Here is a 19,076-nt window from a genome sequence, read left to right on the forward strand (position 1 = left end):
AATTGCTTTTCAGTAAGTAAAGGGGCACTAAATCTCGCGCTGTTCTAAAAACTTTTTTTTTGTCAATAAATGAGTTTCTTTTTAAAATATCAATTTAATAAACAGCGATTTTAATTTAATTTAACTCTACTGCTTTTATTGCCCCTTCCACTGTGAGTTTGGCAAACTATTTACAAGGGTTATGTCGGATATTGTTATTCTTCCTCACTGTAAATTGTATGGAAGGCTTGTCAGATATTGTCATTCTTCCTCATAACAATATTGCAATTACATGAATGATACTGCGTTAATTTAGTTACGAAAATTCCATTATGGATGGTTAAAAATATTATAAAAATTTAGTAACAAATAATATTATTTTTATTTTGAAAAATACCACCATGAAGATTAAACAGAACGCATTGTTTCCCTTAAATAGACGGAACCAAAAACAATAATGTTTGTAGTTCATAGACTAAAAATATTTTTCTCCATTCATTTTTCAAATCATAAGCAACTAACACGAAACGGTGTGACGTATACACCAATTTCTTTGTCTCTGGGGTATGTGGCTGTCAAAAACGCATTTAATCTGTGGTCAAAAAGTCAAATGTCAAAATTGGCAAATAATCGCAAATCTGTAATACTAATGTGACTAATGTCTGATTAAAATCAAATATTAAATATTATTTGACGGTTTGTTTAGAAAAATAAAATGGAACTTCAAGATATACCTTACAATAAATTGGAATACGTTGAAACGGTAGTAATAATAATTTAATCTAAATGTTCTCCATTCCTGTTGTAATTTGTTAATCTTATTGACTCCCTAGTGGGTGAAATCCAGTCTCTACAAACATTTGGACAAACTTAAAATATTGTCATAAAACCAACTGGTCCAATAAGAGGTTTAGAAATTGGAAGATTGTTTTCAGGCGTTGCCTAGTATGTGAAATAGTTCAATTAGATGAGTCTCTTTACAACAATAAAGGTTTTAGCTCTTTAACTTCACTAAAATCAACGGATGGAAGACTTGAAGAAATAATTCTGTGTGTGTAAAGTGGCCACTTAAACCAGCCAATGACAGGTCATAAGCCCTGTAAATGCCTGGACTTCCATATTCCCTTCTCTAAAATGTTCTTTGTTCCTCTTGCAATTTACTAATTTAAAAGCTTAATTAAAGAGCTCTCAGAGTACACAAATCAGAAACATTATATTGTTTTAGGCATCAGGAAACAAAGTAAGCAGACAAACCGTATTATGTGGATCACAAAATATTGTTCTTCACGGCAAAGTTATCGTACAAAGTGATGCAATCATAAGAGGCGATTTGGCGAGTGTCAAAACTGGACGATTTTGTATAATTAGCAAAGGAGCTGTTATTCGACCCCCTTTCAAGAAATTTAGCAAAGGGTAAGTGATATCTGAAAATAATGTTACCGAGCAAGATATAATGTTAGAATTAAAATTCTTAATATTAATTTAAAAAAAGACTGGTACATGTTCACATTTTCAAATATAAACACATTTCATCGCTGCATAAAGCTGTCATACAGCACTGAACTTGAGGTAGTTTTGTTTGATTTGGTTTATGCATTTTCAAAATAGCTTTAATAAATGTCTCATTTAACCTTTTATAATCACTAAGATATAAATAAATAGAGGTGATGGTTCATAGATCAATAATTTGAAATTATGATCCGAAAAATGAGTATTGTCGCCTCAATATTGCCGTGCAAATGCGTAGTAGAGTGAAAAAGACTGTCTATGTAGTTTACCATTAATTCAAAGCTGTATGTCACACCTTTTTACACTCCTTCACATTTACTGACCACAAGTTAAGTTCCGGAACTTAAGTTGAATAGAACACAAGACGGGTGCTTAGTGCTGCATACAGTGCATACATATTTATATCAATGCTTAATATGCGAAATATTTTATTTTGTAGACAATTAATACGTATGCAAATATAAAATTGAATGTATCCTAGAAATATTTATTTATGATACATTCAATTTTATAAAGTCATTATTAAACTATCTTTATAGTAATATTTTGATTATATTCTAGTTTTTAAAAACAAATAGAGAAGAGAGCCCACAACAGGCCAGGAGGCCCAATTACAGTGGTGAATTACATCACAGAAAACCTGGTTTGAGAAAAATCACATTTTAATTTTTGTGTTCACACCGGGAATCAAACCCGGAACCTTCCGTCTGTGAGTCAAGCGTCTCGACCACTACACCACGGAGGCCGCCCATTTCTAAAGTATTTTTTTAGATATCAACAGAGTTGACAAAATATTTGAAAAGTAAATATTTCCGGAAAATTTATAGGGCTTAACCATAGAATTAAGAATAATCTAGAAACCGCATACGCGCATCAAACAGAAGGCAACTAAACTACTCTTAAAAGAGTAGTTTTAGGTTTTGACCCATTAGTTTCTTTGTAGACGTCGCTCAGTACGCAACTCCTGATTTGAATTCAACTATGCCGTGTTGTGTCGTTTTAAAGTGTAGAAATACTGCTGGGATCTTAAAAAAACAGGTTGGGATCACATTCATGTGTGATTAGCAAATTTATGTGTATGTAGCAAATGCATTACTTAAAAATTAAATTATTTTTCAATCCATCAAATTGTCGAAGAAAACAAAATGGACGTTTCGTTAGTGTTGCCAGGGTAGTAAATTTTTTTACTCTACTTTGCTCATCTAATGAGAGAACTAATGAGAGAACTAATGAAAATTGGACCTCGGATTAAACAACGCCGTGGTGGACATTTGACCAAAATTATCTGTAATACATCAAATATTATTTAACATGATATAAAAATATCCCTTTTTATGTAAAATAAAATTTGTTTTACATTTTAAGTTCCAAGTTCATTAATTCAATTACTCTTATTAAATGACCCTTTACTTATCTACTCTGTTGTGTCAATCAATGTTTCCGAGTGCACAATAAAATTTTAGAGAAATAACAAGTTTTTTTTTTTACCTTACATTTGTGTTATGATTATATTTTATCCCATTGTGCAACATTACGAATGCGCGCAGTGAAAGTGGGGCATAGTGGGGGGATTTTTGGACACAGTATGACATATTCAAATATGATTCTACGCTCCGCTCCTTCTGGACTATTCTTAATTCTATTGGCTTAACACATCTTTTTGACGTCATCTAGGTTTTTTTTTTATTAAAAAAAAATATATATATAAAGAATATGTCACAAAATTGACAGAATTTAATAATTATTCATCTTTTACAGAGTGGCTTTCTTCCCTCTACATATGGGCGACCATGTATACATCGGTGAAAACTCTATTTTAAATGCCGCAGTTGTTGGATCGTATATTTATATCGGGAAAAATGTTGTAATTGTAAGTATTTTAACAACAACCCCTGTGTAAGCAATAGCGAAATTTGTGCTTTCTCTCACATACTTACGTAAATCGTAAGTATGTCTCGAGAAAAAATTCTAAATGATATTATGTTTTATGCTGGTAAAGTCATTATCTATTTAAAAATCGTTATTTAATTATAAATCTGTTTGCTTAAATACATATTAAGCTTTTTTTCATTTAGAAATTTCACTTAAATCAGAAATTAACAATTGATATCAAGTAATTGGGCACTCTAATGTAAATTAAAAAAATTGTGAATAGCATAAATGTGTAAATTTATTTCAACAGAGAGGGAAAACATTTTTGAGAAGGGAATATGGAAGTCTAGGCATTTACAGGGCTTACGATCTGTCATTGGCTGGTTTAAGTGGCCACTTTACACACTGTGTTACATTCACCATTCTGCCCATGTTTGAACATCCACATTTCCTCAACTCTTCCATCTGTTGACTTTTGTCAAGTAAAAGAGCTGAAACCTTTATCACGTGGGTGAGATTCATCCGGCTGAACCAAATCACCTACTAGGCAACGCTTGAAAACAATTTCCCAATTTTTATACTTCTTCTTTTACCAGGTAGTTAATTCAACAATGTTTGAGTATGTCCAAATGCTTGCAGACTGGCTGGATTTCCTCCCTAGGGAGTTATTCATATTAAAATTTATTTCAACAATGTTTTCCCTCTCTGTTCCCCTTCTCAAAAATGTTTTCCCTCTCTGTTGAAATAAAATAAGTTTCATAGAATGTTGATTTAGCAATTCCTAAAACCAACGGATGCCTTCTTTGTAACATCTGTGGATTTTCCAACACTGAATTACTCATGCACTGGACGTTTTCATCAGCTAGAACAAATGGAGCTGGATCTTGGCAACGTCTTTTGCTGTTCTTAAAGCGGTAAATCCGGCTACCCAAATTTGAATTAACTTTATTAAAGGCGCTTTATTTATTATGCGAATATTATAATAAATGCAGAACTTACGCCTAACCACAGTAAGCGAAGAATTGCTTGTTAAGTATCTCTCGATAGCGAATGCACTCTGATCTTCTGACCAACCCTCTGGTAGCTAAAAAATCCGCAGTACCTGCAACTGCAACGCCCCCACCACTCACTACTTGCATTTAAAAAAAATATTCTCTTAGCATATGAAATTTGCCACCTGACATTTTGTACATGTAACTTTATGTTTTTTAAATGTAAATAAATAACAAATTTAAAACAAAGAAACTGGTTTGTCATTGATGCCAGTTATGAATGTGTACCTGAAAATGTAATCCTAAAACTTAAAACCTGGAACTGTTTTGGTCAGGTTCTCAGAATTTTTATGATTTTATTTATTTATACCCCCTACGAGCTTTTACATTTATTATTAATACATTCAAGTGCAGCAGTGTAATATAAGTATATAAATGAAGTTAAAAGTAAGAATAATATAAGAAAGATTAAAAGAAACAATAATTATAATAGTTAGAATATGGAAATGTACCCACATTAAATTTGAAGTATTTATTTATTTTTACTCTTCACAAATATGTTAAATGCACTTTTGTTTCTGAAATTAGCCTTATAAATAAGTCTATAAGTAATCTAGAGTTATATATTTTTTTTTATCAATATTCCTACAGAGATGATGTAGAATTTTTTCAAATTCAGGATTATCGATATTCGAGCGTTTACAGGGCTTATGACCTGTCATTGGCTGGGTTGAGTGGCCACTTTACGTACAACATTCCCCATTCCGCTTATTAGCGAATATCGACATTGGTATCATTTTGATTCTTGTATATATCTTATTAAATGAGAAAGCATTCACTAGCGTGTTGGACTTCCCCTCGGGAGAAATCCAGATTTGTGTATGTACAAAAATACACATACCAAAAAATAATCTAGAGTTATCCTGTATTTAGATTAAATAAAAATATTCAGCACCCTCAAAATGACGAATCACAAAAATGATCTTAATTTATTATTATTAAAAAATCCCACTAGTTCTTAAAACTATCGACAAAATACAATTTTAACCTGATAAATATAAACACTTCTGTGCACTTTTAATTCCTTATGGAGTCGATGTTATTTTTACAATATTATGTATAATAATAATAATGACGTTTTGTACAAAAATGGCATATATTATTTTCCTCTCTGCCTATAACTATTATTTTCTACTGTACCTACCTAGATAATTTAGAGACTGGATTTATTTTACAGGGGAGAAGATGTGTACTGAAGGATTGTTGTATGATAGAAGACGGAGCGGTGTTACCGGCTGAGACTGTCGTCTCCAGTTTCACTCGCTATGGGGGCTCTCCTGCGCGCCTCATCTCTGACCTTCCTGAGGTTACTCAGGACCTCATGGTAGACTTCACTAAGAACTATTACCAACATTTCGTACCCGCTAAAGTCTAAAATATCAATAACAAACAATGTGATGGTAAAATATTGATAGCAGCAATGTATACTATGTTGGTATGTTGAAAACATCAACTTTTCAGAGCAGATTAACCTTTCGCATGTAAAAGCACTCTTGCGTTTCATTCACACGCAATAGTCATTTTGCATGATATTATTTAGGAGTTTAAATCATAATAACACACACAACACAATTATTACTCAAGAAATCATCTGTGAATTTCTGAACTACATTCCCAAGTATAAAAAAATACCTTAATTATCACTACAACTCAATAAAACGTCGAAGATTATTTCCCATAATAAATCTATCACGCCATTCGTTATCTCTACACAAGTAGATACATCTTATATTTATATCTCATATGTAGAGCCCTGCAATGACAATGGCTTGGTTCGGCCGCGCTGTAACTACCCACTTTGCAATTCAAAAAAGTCTTACTGAAAAAAAGATAATTTATAATTTTATTACTACTAAAACCTGTACTCAACATTTGAAATTGTGGAATAAAAATGCATTCTTTTTGAATGAAGCCTTTTCAAAATTCAAATTGATCATTTAATGAAACCATTAAAGTAACTTGTTGTTTGTATTTTTGCGAATTTTGATCCAAATTATAACATTTGGGTAAATAATTAATAACAAATTAGTTCCTTCGAATAATTAAAAAATTATTAAAAAAAAAATTATTAAAAATATACTTTTTAATTGATTTTCACATTCAAGAGAAAAATAAAATATTACGCTGACCTTCACAAGTGTGATTGTTTGTTATTGTGCGCGCGGGAAGATTTGAAACTGTCGATGATTTAGTCCAATTGAGGGCTCGCCTTTAAAGCTTTGGCTTTATTCTAGATAGATGCCAGTAATGTAAAGATTGGAGATTTTTGATGTTTGAGTTTCGTTATTTCTTACTTAGTTATTGTGGGAGAAACCTGCGACTCATATACGAGTCACCTGCGTATAGGGCAAGTACACGGCGACCCGCGGGCGAGTCGTTCGCGCCCAATGCGGTAAGGACGTGGAAGTTTACCTTTGTCATAATTCAGAATATATTTATTTGAATTTCGGATTACATATTCATATCAAGTAAACTTTGCGTGAATCATATGACATAAGAAGTTATGTCTATCCTTAAATGTCTTTGATTGGCTGTCCTTAAAACTTTATATTTTCAACATACTACAGCTGCCATGATATGTACGGATAGTATTTATTACACATTTTGTTCTAATTTAAGCAAAATAATATATTAATGTATTTTTGAAATTCATTATTCTAATTAAATGTCAAACAATTTAATATTCTTTTTATTAAACTGAATAAAAGTTTATCAGTAAAACTGCAGATTGTAATGACTTTTTTTATATTTAAAGCACTAACTTTGTGGTCAAACATTTCAAATAATGTTAGCAAACATTAGTAAATAATCCTCAGAGTAAGAATTCTCTAAAGAAGCCCTTAAGCTCTTTTGCATATTACAAAAACATTCCAAATTTTTGGTTTAGTTTTGGTTTGGTTTTTAGTTTAATAACAAATGTGTAATATACGGATTCGGTTTGCTCTTGAAATTTTCAACCCAAGTACCTACTGCCCGTTGTATTGCTGTAATCTGTAACTAACTTTGTGGTCAATAATCATAGAATGGTTTTTGTCCATATGGGCTACTCTATTAGGATATTACTCTAAAGAATAATCACAGTGAGTAATTATATGCAGTGCATTTGAATGTTAAATATGCGTTAGTGCCGTCGGTGAACCAAGTAAACAAACAAATTTCATTTGTGTTGGTAGGTCCACTAGAATATTTTATTTGAAAACATTTTGTCATATTTGTCAATATTTCAATATTTCAATATTTCAATGGATAGTACTTATATTAACTGACATTAGTTGTATTGATTTTATTTATACATAACATAAATTGCATAGAACACCAATCAGCATGTTATAATAGTCATAGAATCGTGGTTATAATTTTGAAAAGTTCACCGATGGGGCTAGTAAATTTTGAAAACTTATTTATTTATTTTTACACTTTATATACATATAGGGCAGGCATATTGCCTTCAGGATATTTCTTGCTACCAACCCAAACTGTTCAGTTTGAGAAAATTACATGGACATTTTTTAACAGAATACAATTTTATAGAAGAATTTAAAACAAAAATTAGCAAAAAAATTTGCACTTATAATTTTATACAAAAATTAAAAACTAACAAAAAAATTTACATTTTAATATGAAGAGAGGAGAGGAGAGGTGATAAGATGGAAAGAAGAAGGAGAAAGGAACAACTCAAACATTTAGATAGTGACATTTCAATCTTGATTTTAACGAAAATAATAAGAGGCGTCTGCAACATTAGGGGAGAGAATATTCCACAATCAAGCAGCTACTACTGTGAAAGAGGAGGCAAGGAAATTAGAGCGGCGAAGGGGTATTTAAACTTACATGCGGATGTTTCTATGGGAACAAGCACATAATGCAAGTAAAAAAATTGAGGAAGTTCAATTTGTTAATAGACTGTCAAACATAGCTAGTTTTTTTAATATTTTTATGTATTGTATTATCATTGCTATGATTTTTTAAAGTTTTGTAATTGACATCGCGAGTTGTCATCGGTGAGTTGTGCTGACATTTAAAAGCAGATCCCCGTAGCGTCAAAATACGCCAAATGTTGAAAAAAAATCTACCCAGAAACCGGAAATGTATCACAACACATAACAACACTGTAATTGATTGGTTGATTCTCAAGAACTTGTGATGAAATTCAAAGCAGTTCATTTTTATACATTTTTTCATACTTTTTCGATAAACTTTGCTGTAAAATTATGTAAATGGTTTAATTTTTACTGCGCGTAAGATGACATTTTTTAAATCCAATTTCATGTAGCCCAGGAAGACTGAAGATATGGAAGTCTGAAAACAGACAGAATGGTAAATGTTCAGTTGTCAATGATTATTTAAATCAGTCTTTCTCAAAGTGGGCGATAACACTGTAGAAGGTCCAGTGAAAATTTGGGGTGGTGCTGAGGTGGTCTAAGGGGGCGAAGGCTAATTTTAAAAAAAAGGCTGTCAAAAGATATGTAAAACACAAATTGTCCTGCCCCTACTGACCCTTATTTTTACTATTTTTTTCTCATTCTGGACATAATGACGCAAAAAAAAGTAGCTCTGCGGCCGCCTGCTCAATAAAAGATTCTAGAAGAAATTTTAAATTTTTTGCAAAAGGGCAAAAAATTGTGCTGTTCATGCATATACTTGAGTGACATCTGTTATGAATTACCTGTAATAAAAACTGGTATTAATTCAATACATTTTTGTGTAGGTATGTAAGTACCGAAGACTCAAATTGGGTCAGAAAGCTTTAAGTGTAGTTCAAATAATATTCCACAGGTGGCTATGAAGCCTTGTTGCTGACATGAGGAAGTTCAGTAGTTTTTTTTATTTGTTAATCGACTATTAAACTAAAGTCAAAAAAAATATTTTTAAATTATTATGTATCGTATTATCAGCGCTACGATTTTTTTAAGTTTTGTGTTTCTGAAACTACTCCGCGTGTGACGTCTCAAGTTCTCTTCCGCTTCTTCTCGGTCAGTTTTGCCGATTGGTCTGTTGACGGTAAGTAAACCGGAAATCTTCCACAACTCTCTTATCATTGGTTGATTAATTTGAACTAGTGACGTCGTTCAAAGAAGTTCGTTTTTATTAAAATATTTTTGAAATATTTTTTTCGTACATTTTCAAAAAAACTTATAATTAAACGCTCTAATTTTTACCTCACGTAAGAAAACATGTTTTGTATCAAATTTTCCGTAGTGTTGATGTTCTTCATTTGCAATAAATACACTGGGGCCTCGTTTTACATGGTTTCGCAATCACACGGTCCAAAAATTAAATGAAAAAAAAATTGAACATTAATTTAACCCTTTCAACCCTGTGTTTATTTAAATATACACGAATTAAAAAAATTAATTACTCTCGTATCTACTGAAATTCAAAATCGGCGAGTTTATTTTTTAATTCACAACAATTCTACAATTCACTTTCTAATGACTTTAAAAATCTAATGTTTGTCACAAGAGGCAAAATTAGCAGTTCACAATGGAGTCCTGGTCCCGACTCTGATGTATAGAAGCGAAGTATGGACTTTGAAAAACAGGGATGAAAGTAGGCTGAATGATGTCGAAATGCGATCTTCCAGGCGAATGTCTGGTAAAACTATGTACGATAGATGCACACATGTCGAGATCCGTACATTATATAAGACTGAGACAGGCATTATCGACAAAATCAAGAAAGGAGCTCGGCGCTGGTTTGGACATGTAGATCGAATGGACAACGAAAATCGGCAAAAAATATTTACAATGCGAATGTTGATGGACGCAGAAATAGAGGAAGACCGATAAAGATATGGCATGATCAAATTCAACAAATACTTGAAGATGGACATGTCAAAAGTCGGCGCGCGTGCATGAGAAGATGTATGAATGTAGAGGAAGCAAGATATGTATGCAAATATAGAAAGATGTGGCGTTTTATCTTGTCTGCCTACCCTTACGGGAAAACGGCGTGATGGTCTGTTGTTATCCGCTCGTGCTCGTGTGACGAGTGATATGTTGTTATTTTATCGACTTTTCATTAAAACTACTGTGTCCTAATATTATTATATCCCCTCATACCAGCACTTTTGCTGATGGGGAAAATTTCGTACAAATAAAATATAATATATAATTACTGGAACCCCTAAGCACTTCTCTATTTTTTTATACCTCGGTAATGTACTCTTTCCTCTATTGTTCTTGCTCTAACTATACCGTCAAACATGACAATTTTGCCCACTGCCGAAATCCTTAACAAAATCATGTATTAAAGTAAGAAAAGTTACTGGTATCATTAGAATTACATTTGGTAAGTATATTTTGATAGTTCCATGGTAAAACTAAATATTTAGTTTACCGCCAGCTTCCGTTGATCACTTGAAATTTGAAGTTAAACTTGAAGGTCTGTTTGTGTATATCTACAAATATTGTCAAAACTTTTGTTGTTGCGGAGTTTGTATTGAAACGAGGCAAGTAAGTTTTATATATTTCATTGCATAAATAATAACAACGCTTTAGAAAGTATTTCTGTATTTGAACAAACACAATAGATATTTAAGTGGGCAAAATGGTCTTAGATTTCTTAGCTAGTGTTTTGACAATTTTGCCTACGTCTAAGGTTGTCGCTACATACTACTTTGAAAAAACATTATCCAAGACAAAAACCAGATTACAGAAAAAGAATACATCAGGCGACCCGAAGAAAATGCAAGTACCTGCTGCTTAAACAAAGTAGAAAATATAAAAGAAAATGAAGTAAGCGACAAAAACATGATTTTAAATGAGGTAACCGAATGTTCTGTTCAAACTGGCCCATAAATCAGATTTTTGCCTAAGATTTAAAAATCTGATAGGGGTTTCAATTCAAATGCACGTTGAAAATGACAAGCCAGTTTTTCTGTTCATCAAAACTTTTTATACCACACAGCAATTTGATAACAATCCATCCGACCTTACAAAGAAGAACATTGAAAAAAATTGTCATAGCGACACGGACACAACAGACTATAATGCCTACTTAGATGATGAATTAACAGATTTCGAGACATTCATCATAAGTCATCACGACGAACATAAACAACGTTCCTCCGAATCTTCAGCCAAGGAAAACGAAAAAATAGTGTCTGATCCGCTTGAAATTAATAACGGTAAAGAAGGCGCTTTCATTTTAGTAATGTTTAACACTGTTGATACGCAAAACGAAAAATATTATGTCGGTTAAGTTATCAGCGCATCAACAACAATTTTAATTTTGTTATGTCATTTGTAAGACGCAAACGTAATGGTACTTTTTGTGGCCTCAAGTTGAGGATATTGCCGATGTATTTAATTGGAACCGTGAAATCTTTGCCTGAACCTGTCATCTTGCGTAAAGGTTTCCCCATAAATTCAATGTAAACCTTAAAAACTGCAAGATTAAGTCATTTTCTGTGAGTAAATTAAAAATGGTTGTACCTAAACCAATTTTCGTTTTAACCTTTCAAAAACAATTTAAAAAATGTAAGAATATCCGACCACATTTGAGATAGTTTTACTTAATTAAATTTGCCAGCTTTTTGGTGAAATTATGAAGACTTTTTTAAAAATATTTTTTGTATAAATATTTTTAACTGTCTACAGAAGATAATAAAACCTGCTAATAAACCTGCTAAAAATAAAACCTGCTACAAATAATTTCACTGCTGTACCAAATTAAAAATAGAGATTTTTTTTTGTTTTCTACATACACTTTAAAATAAAAGTCGTTTTGAGGGCTTGCCCCCTTAATTACGAAAATCGCATCAGAACTGAAATGGTTTGTAAAAATAATTCAAAAGCTATTTATAATTTATTGGATTATGCATAGTCAAACACAGATATAAACTCCTTTGGTTGTGTTAAAAATCAAATTATGTGCCAACCCTTGAACGCAAATCCGCATTGTACAGAAACATTTAGAAAATAGTTGACAATGTTGCCCGCCTGTTTTTTGCATTCATTTTATAATGGTGATGCCTCAATGATGACATTAGTTAAACATAAACAGTATTTTTCGTCCGAAAAGTATAATAAGGATGATGAAACCTAAAATAACAGTTAAGGCTGTAGTCTGGTAAAACGAACGCAAAATTAGGAAATCATACGATTTTGCCATTTTAAAACGAATGTTTGTTAAAAATCGCGCAATAAAAAAAATTAAAAATTATGTATGAGATAAAAACAATACTTTTTATAGGTATTTCTATCAAAAAATGTACTTCAAAGTTTCATATAACTAAAATATAATTACTTTTAGACCGGCAGATTACGCCATTTCAAATTTAGACTAAGCTTATTAATCTGGGATCTCAATAAAGACTAAGTATTGAACTGATTTTTCTTCAAATGATTTAAAGATAATAAATTTAAAAAGGAGATGGCCGCGGCAGAATTTTATTTTTTTGTTTTTGAAAAGAAATATAAGCATTTTAAAGCACATAAATTTTTGTAAAATTTTCCTTTATTTCTACGTAAATTATGCAATCAGTAATACCATAAAAAATTTAAAAATATTTAAATAGTTTAGTTAAATCCTTTTTTTATAGAACTGTATTTTTTTTTATTTATTTTTTTATTTATATATAATTACTTTCAGACCGGCAGATTACGCAATTTCAAAATTTAGACTAAGCTTATTAATCTGGGATCTCAATAAAGACTAAGTATTGAACTTAAATTTTTAATAATGATTTGAAGATAATAAATTTAAAAAGGAGATGGCCGCGGCAGAATCTTATTTTTTTGTTTTTGAAAAGAAATATAAGCATTTTAAATCACATAAATTTTTCCTTTATTTCTACGTAAAATTATGCAATCAGTAATACCATAAAAATTTTTAAAATATTGAAATAGTTTAGTTAAAACCTTTTTTTATAGAACTGTATTTTTTATTTTTTTTCAATACGATAATTATAGTTGTAATATTCAATTTTAAACAATGTCTTATTTGGGTTTTTATTACATTCAGATCGGCCCTCAGAGCGGCCGCAGACGGACGTGTTGGCGACGGACCAAGTGAGCAAAATTGTCAACAAGTGCAGATAATTTTGCCCAGCATGTTTTGTCTTCGAAAATTGCATAAATAAAAGAAAAGCAAACGTTGTGTACTTTTAAAAATGCTCAGAATAATAAGTATCACTATTCAACAAAGTGGATAGGAGTAGTCCCATACGAAAATTCTACGATATTGTAAAAGTTTGGTAAAACTAGGCAAAATTGTCACGTTTGACGGTAATGCTTTTGTTTCATCTATTGATATATTTAACACGCCCCTTAATTTATTTAAAAATAAATGAAGACTGATTCTTTCTGGCTGCGATACGATCCCACTTGCTATAATGATGCTCACACTTACACACACCTGAACACTTACTCCCACATACACATAAACACACCCTTTTGTTGATATGTATGATTTTTATTTAGAAACTTCGCTGGTCTGTCCTTAAACCGTATGTTTTTTATGTTATTATATCATTGTCGACTGTTTGTTTCTGTAAAATAAATAATCAGCATTACACAGAAAAGTTCGTTTTTAACTTTGATTATTTTTTATTCAATGTTTATTGTTTATTATTTTTTTAATTTCAGTTTCGCCTTCATACATCTCATATAACAATTAGGTTTGTGTCGCAGGTATACACAGATTACACGTTTATGTTAACACCTAGCAACCAAAATAAAAGGTACAAAATAATAAATATATCGCATCAAAATAAATCAAAAACATTAGCGTAAGTCACTCTCCAAGCACAAGAGCTAGTCTCTTATTTGGAGAGTCAACGCATCAAATAAGAAATTAGATTTAACAGTAAAATATAATGGGAAAACAACAGTAAATATAATGTGAGATATAATGTTAAAATAAAAATTTATTTGAAACTATAAATAAATTTAAAAAATGTTTGTGATAACATCTAACATGTTATCTTTATATATATAATTCCTCTGTAAGTGGGATGTCACCGTACTCCTCCTAAACGGCTTAACCGATTTACGCGCGATTTTCAGAGAAATATAGATCTTTGCGCTGTGCGTGTTCGTAGATATTAAAATCTTCAATCGAATATGTAAAAAAGAAGTTAGGAGCATAAATAGTTTATTCATCGATCTACCAGGGTTGCATTCGAGGAGAATGCATTTGCAAAAAAAATGGAAAAACGTTGTTTTTTTGTGTAAAAAAAAAATTGTTTTTAAATGTTTACGAACAGCATTTGTTTTTTGTGAATATCAATCAGATTCTTTCCTTAAATTATTTATAATTTCCACCCATTTATTTCTTTTAATTGGTTTTTTTTTAACACTAAAATAATATTAAATTAAATGAATTTTTTAAAATCGTATTCCTACATAAGCACACCCCTTTGTTGGTAAGACGGCCGGAGTTTGACGTTTGCAAAAAAAATGCCATATTTGAAAAAAATATTTATTTTATGTTTTAGAATTCAGGGACCTACTTAAATTTATTTTGGAATTTAATCACAAACAAGTACCTAGGTACCTACTTATCAATGAAAAGTCTTTTTCCAACGTAACAAATAGCAGGCAAGCCAATGTTTGAGCAGGACAACGTCTGTCGGGTCCGCTAGTTTACATATATAAAGCTATTAGCTGATTTTTAACTTGCAAATCTTCTTCATTTTCCATTTCATTTTTGTTACTGAAATCGTACATGCTTTTGTTGAATTTATTGAGGTTTTGATGAAGCTGAGTTAATGAACGAACTACATAGCAAGTAAAACAGATGGCGATAGCATTAAAAAAAGACTGTAGATTTAGAGGTCAAAACTGAAAACTGAGAAGTTTTTTAAAAAACTGTAAATCTACAGTTAAAACTGTAGGGTTGGCTACACTGCCGGCAACCCTGTTTTAGGACGCCGCGCCGTACACGCAGATAAAAAAAAAACGATGTTGTAAAATGTCACGTTAACGGAAAGAAATTTCATTGTAAATTTATTTTGAAACTAAATAAAAACTCGTTTACTGGATGAAATGTTATCCCGCCAGCTTGTCAAATATTTGTAAATATATTTTTGTATTACCATGTTGTAACACAGAACGGCATTTTAGTGCAAATCTAACTAAATGAAATTGAACGAACGAACTACCGCTGTGCGTAAAACACTATTTTCCACTAAATACAAGGTATGCGCCGGAACTTGGGTTGAATGGAACACAAGTCGTGCTCTTAATACTGCATTTAGTTTATACATTTACACATATGTCAATGGGTTTTAATACAAAAATACCTACAGGTCCTACTTTCATTTTAAAAATAAATAAAATGTTGCCGCCACATGAAACTTCCAAATGAAAGAATACAAACAAACAAACAGGATAGAACGCCATATCACTCTATCTTTGCATACATACCTCGCTTCCTCTACATTCATGCATCTTCTCATACACGCACGCCGATTATTCCTACTTTTGACATGTCCATCTTCAAGCATTTGATGGACTTGATCGTGCCATGTCTTTCTCGGTCTTCCTCGTTTTCCGCATCCATCAACATTCGCATCGTAGATCCTTTTAGCCGTTCTTTCGCTGTCCATTCGTTCTACATGTCCAAACCAACGCAGCACCCCTTTCTTGATCTGTCGATAATGCATGTCTCAGCCTTACACACTTCACGGATCTCGACATTTGTGCACCTATCATACATCGTTTTACGACACATTCGCCTGAAGGATCGCATTTCGACAGCATTCAACCTACTTTCATCATCGTTTTTCCAATTCCATACTTCGCTCCCATACATTAGAGTTGGCACTAGAACTCCGTTGTGAACCGCTAGTTTAGCCTCCTGCGATAAACATTTGTTTGCCAAAGTAGATTTCAATGCACCGTTCACCCTGTTCCCGGCACTCACCCTCCTTTCAATATCTTTCTCGGTCTTTCCATCCCTAGTAAACATACTTCCCAGGTACACAAATTCTTCCACCTGATTCAGAATATCTCCGTTCACACTGATCTCACATTTAGTTATATTTTCATCCCTTTCAAAAACCACCATTTTCGATTCATCAACATTCATAAGCAAATCGCTTTTCTTGCATACATCGTAGACTTTTGTTACCAAGAATTGCGGGTCTTCTTTCCTGCTAGCAAGAAGCACGGCATCACCCGCATACAGAAGACAGTTACGCATAAAGAATATGACAGATAAAAGAGCGATTTTAGTGTCAGTCCAAAAATTGCATCGTAATTTAAAAATTTGAGATTGATCTATTACACCAATGTAAGCTAAGCTTATCGGTAATTTAAATCAAGCTACTTTTCTATCAATGAATAATGGACGCATTTACTTAAAATCTTGTTGCTGTGGAGGCTTTAAAATCTCGAGAAATTGCCTTAGTTACTTATTAAAATACAAACGTCATTGTTAGAAAATGATATGTAGTTTTGCAGTTGAAAATAGACGCTCTTGCTATATTTTGATAAAGGGGTAATTCGATAGGCGAGACGTTCAAAGTCGAGGCTGTTCATGCCTTGGTGATAATCGCATGTGACGCATCATGAACTGTTCTGACAGCAGCTCATGTAGGCTGATAACGGAATCATAAATATATAATATAATGAATTACTTGACACGAGAATGTAAACATTGGCGTGGAATCTGCGTGTGGAAGGCATGGCATTACACGCAGCCACGCTGAGATCTGCGATAACATTGTGGATATCTCTTGATGGCATTATTATGCGGCACCGCTGATTTTATCTGCCATTCACTGATCCCCCAATTATTGTACATTGTTTTACAATTATTGACTATGCTACGTACGTGACACGTCAGTAGCGGGAATTTTCTTTTGGTTTTTCTATTTTTTTGCACCAGAGTTGACAGACCAAGAGGCCCACTTAAGCTCTGGTTTCCTAGGGAATTTTGAAGGAAATATGGAAGTCTAGGCACTTTCAGGGCTTATGCTCTGACATAGGCTGGTTTAAGTAGGCACTTTACACACTGTAACATTCACCATTCTGCCTATGTTTTGACATCACATTTCCTTAACTCTTCCATCTGTTGGCTTTTGTGAAGTAAAAGAGCTGAAACTTTTATCATGTAGGTGAGATTCATTCGGCTGAACCAATTCACCTACGACGCAAATTCAATATTCACTTCTCAAAAATGTTTTCCCTCTCAGTTGCAACAAAAATTGTTTATCTTGGTGACTACTCTTTGGTGTTTGTAACTTTGTAGTATAAATAAAAGTAATAACTAATGCAGAAAAAATAATATAGTAATGTTTATAGAAGAATTACATTGGCATACTTATTTGTATCCATCGACAAATTTGTTGTATTCATTTCATTTCATCAAAGGGCATATTTAATTTTAAATTCATTAAACTTACTCTGTTAAGATTATGTTCCAGGTATTTTTCTTGGCTCTTTAATATTCATGGAGAATTCCTTATTTTAAATCACACCCATGTGATTTTTAATCTGAAATGATGTGTGTTATTTCATAAAATGTCAACTTCACAATAGGTTAGGATTAAGGCTAGGCTAAGGTAACCTACGTAACCTAATAAAAAGTTTAATAATGTCCTTACAAGACAAAATGCGTCACATTTTACACCATTCTAAATAAAAAAATAAAAGTTTAATTGAATCCAATAAAAGCATTTTACTTTTGATACCTTACCAAATTTTAATATGGAATTCAACCAATTATCTGCAGACACAATAAATAGGTTAGGATTCCTTGGAATCTATTACGCATAAACAATGTTATAATAAATGTTTTGAATTAGAAAAAGAATATTATAATAGATGCTTAGCTTTTTTCTTGTAGCTTATAAATATTTGCTCTGTTATTTTTATATAATTCTATTGTTATTTACATTTTAGTACATATTTTGTCATTTTCAACATTTCGCACCACGTTTGCACTCATTTTGACTGCTAAACGGTCACCGCTTCGCGAGAAAAAAGGTTCGAATATAGTTCGCACCGCTGTGACGGCCGTCCTGCAAACGGCGGCACCGTTGCTTTGACGTTACGCCCACGGTCAACGCTCTCTAGGAAACCAGCGCCATTGATTTACATAGTCAACGTTTTAATGACGTCATCCGCCGCCCCGTGACGGCCGCTCCGTGAAGGTACCGCTGTCCTAGGAAACCATGGCTTTATAGTGCTGAATTACCGCACAGCACTGAACATACGTAGACTATCAAGGTTTGTAAAAATCACACGTTATCTACTTTTATCTCAACAGAGATCGAACCCGGAGCCCTTACGTGCTTAACCCAACGTCTTAGCCATTACCGACAACATGGTTGCCGCATCACATTAGGTACAAATGGTAATAAACTGCGTGCAAAAAACGTGATGAGGATTTGATGAAAACAGTTGTTCGCAAAAATTAAAGGAAAGTGAAGGAAAATAGTTACCCAAACAGCAGAAAAGTTATTTAAACCGTTAGAAATGTATTTATTTATTTGTTATTTTTCAATTTATGTATTTTTGTATTATTTCCATTATTCGTACCTTGGGTATAGTACAAATGTTACTCCATTAAAATCACCAAATCACTCAAATGGTAGGATTAGGAAACGATGTAATATTAGAGTTACAAAAAACCTTTCAAAAATAAAAGTTAAGTATCTAATTCATAGAATTAAAAATAGTCCAGAAACCGCATACGCACATCAAACAGAAG

General features: G+C 32.4%; 1 protein-coding gene across 1 annotated transcript; it reads left to right on the forward strand.

Moving 5' to 3' along the window:
• The first annotated feature begins 540 nt into the window (after positions 1-540).
• DCTN5-p25 (Dynactin 5, p25 subunit) lies at positions 541-6,477 on the forward strand. Its single transcript, XM_088234895.1, has 4 exons — positions 541-742; positions 1,205-1,392; positions 3,247-3,358; positions 5,590-6,477. The coding sequence occupies exons 1-4, from the start codon at positions 695-697 to the stop codon at positions 5,785-5,787; spliced, it is 546 nt and encodes a 181-aa protein (XP_088091021.1). The 5' UTR covers positions 541-694; the 3' UTR covers positions 5,788-6,477.
• Positions 6,478-19,076: the final 12,599 nt, after the last annotated feature.

This window comes from Micrasema longulum, unplaced genomic scaffold, assembly GCF_059751315.1.
Source record: "Micrasema longulum isolate JH-2025_06_02 unplaced genomic scaffold, ASM5975131v1 h1tg001298l, whole genome shotgun sequence".
NCBI lineage: Eukaryota > Metazoa > Arthropoda > Insecta > Trichoptera > Brachycentridae > Micrasema > Micrasema longulum.

Excerpts from the sequence above, each read along its gene's own strand:
- DCTN5-p25 (XM_088234895.1), top strand. The coding sequence starts at position 695 with ATGGAACTTCAAGATATACCTTACAATAAATTGGAATACGTTGAAACG. Across the intron at positions 1,393-3,246 it reads TTCAAGAAATTTAGCAAAGG|AGTGGCTTTCTTCCCTCTAC; the intron begins GTAAGTGATATC and ends CATCTTTTACAG. Across the intron at positions 3,359-5,589 it reads TCGGGAAAAATGTTGTAATT|GGGAGAAGATGTGTACTGAA; the intron begins GTAAGTATTTTA and ends TTTATTTTACAG.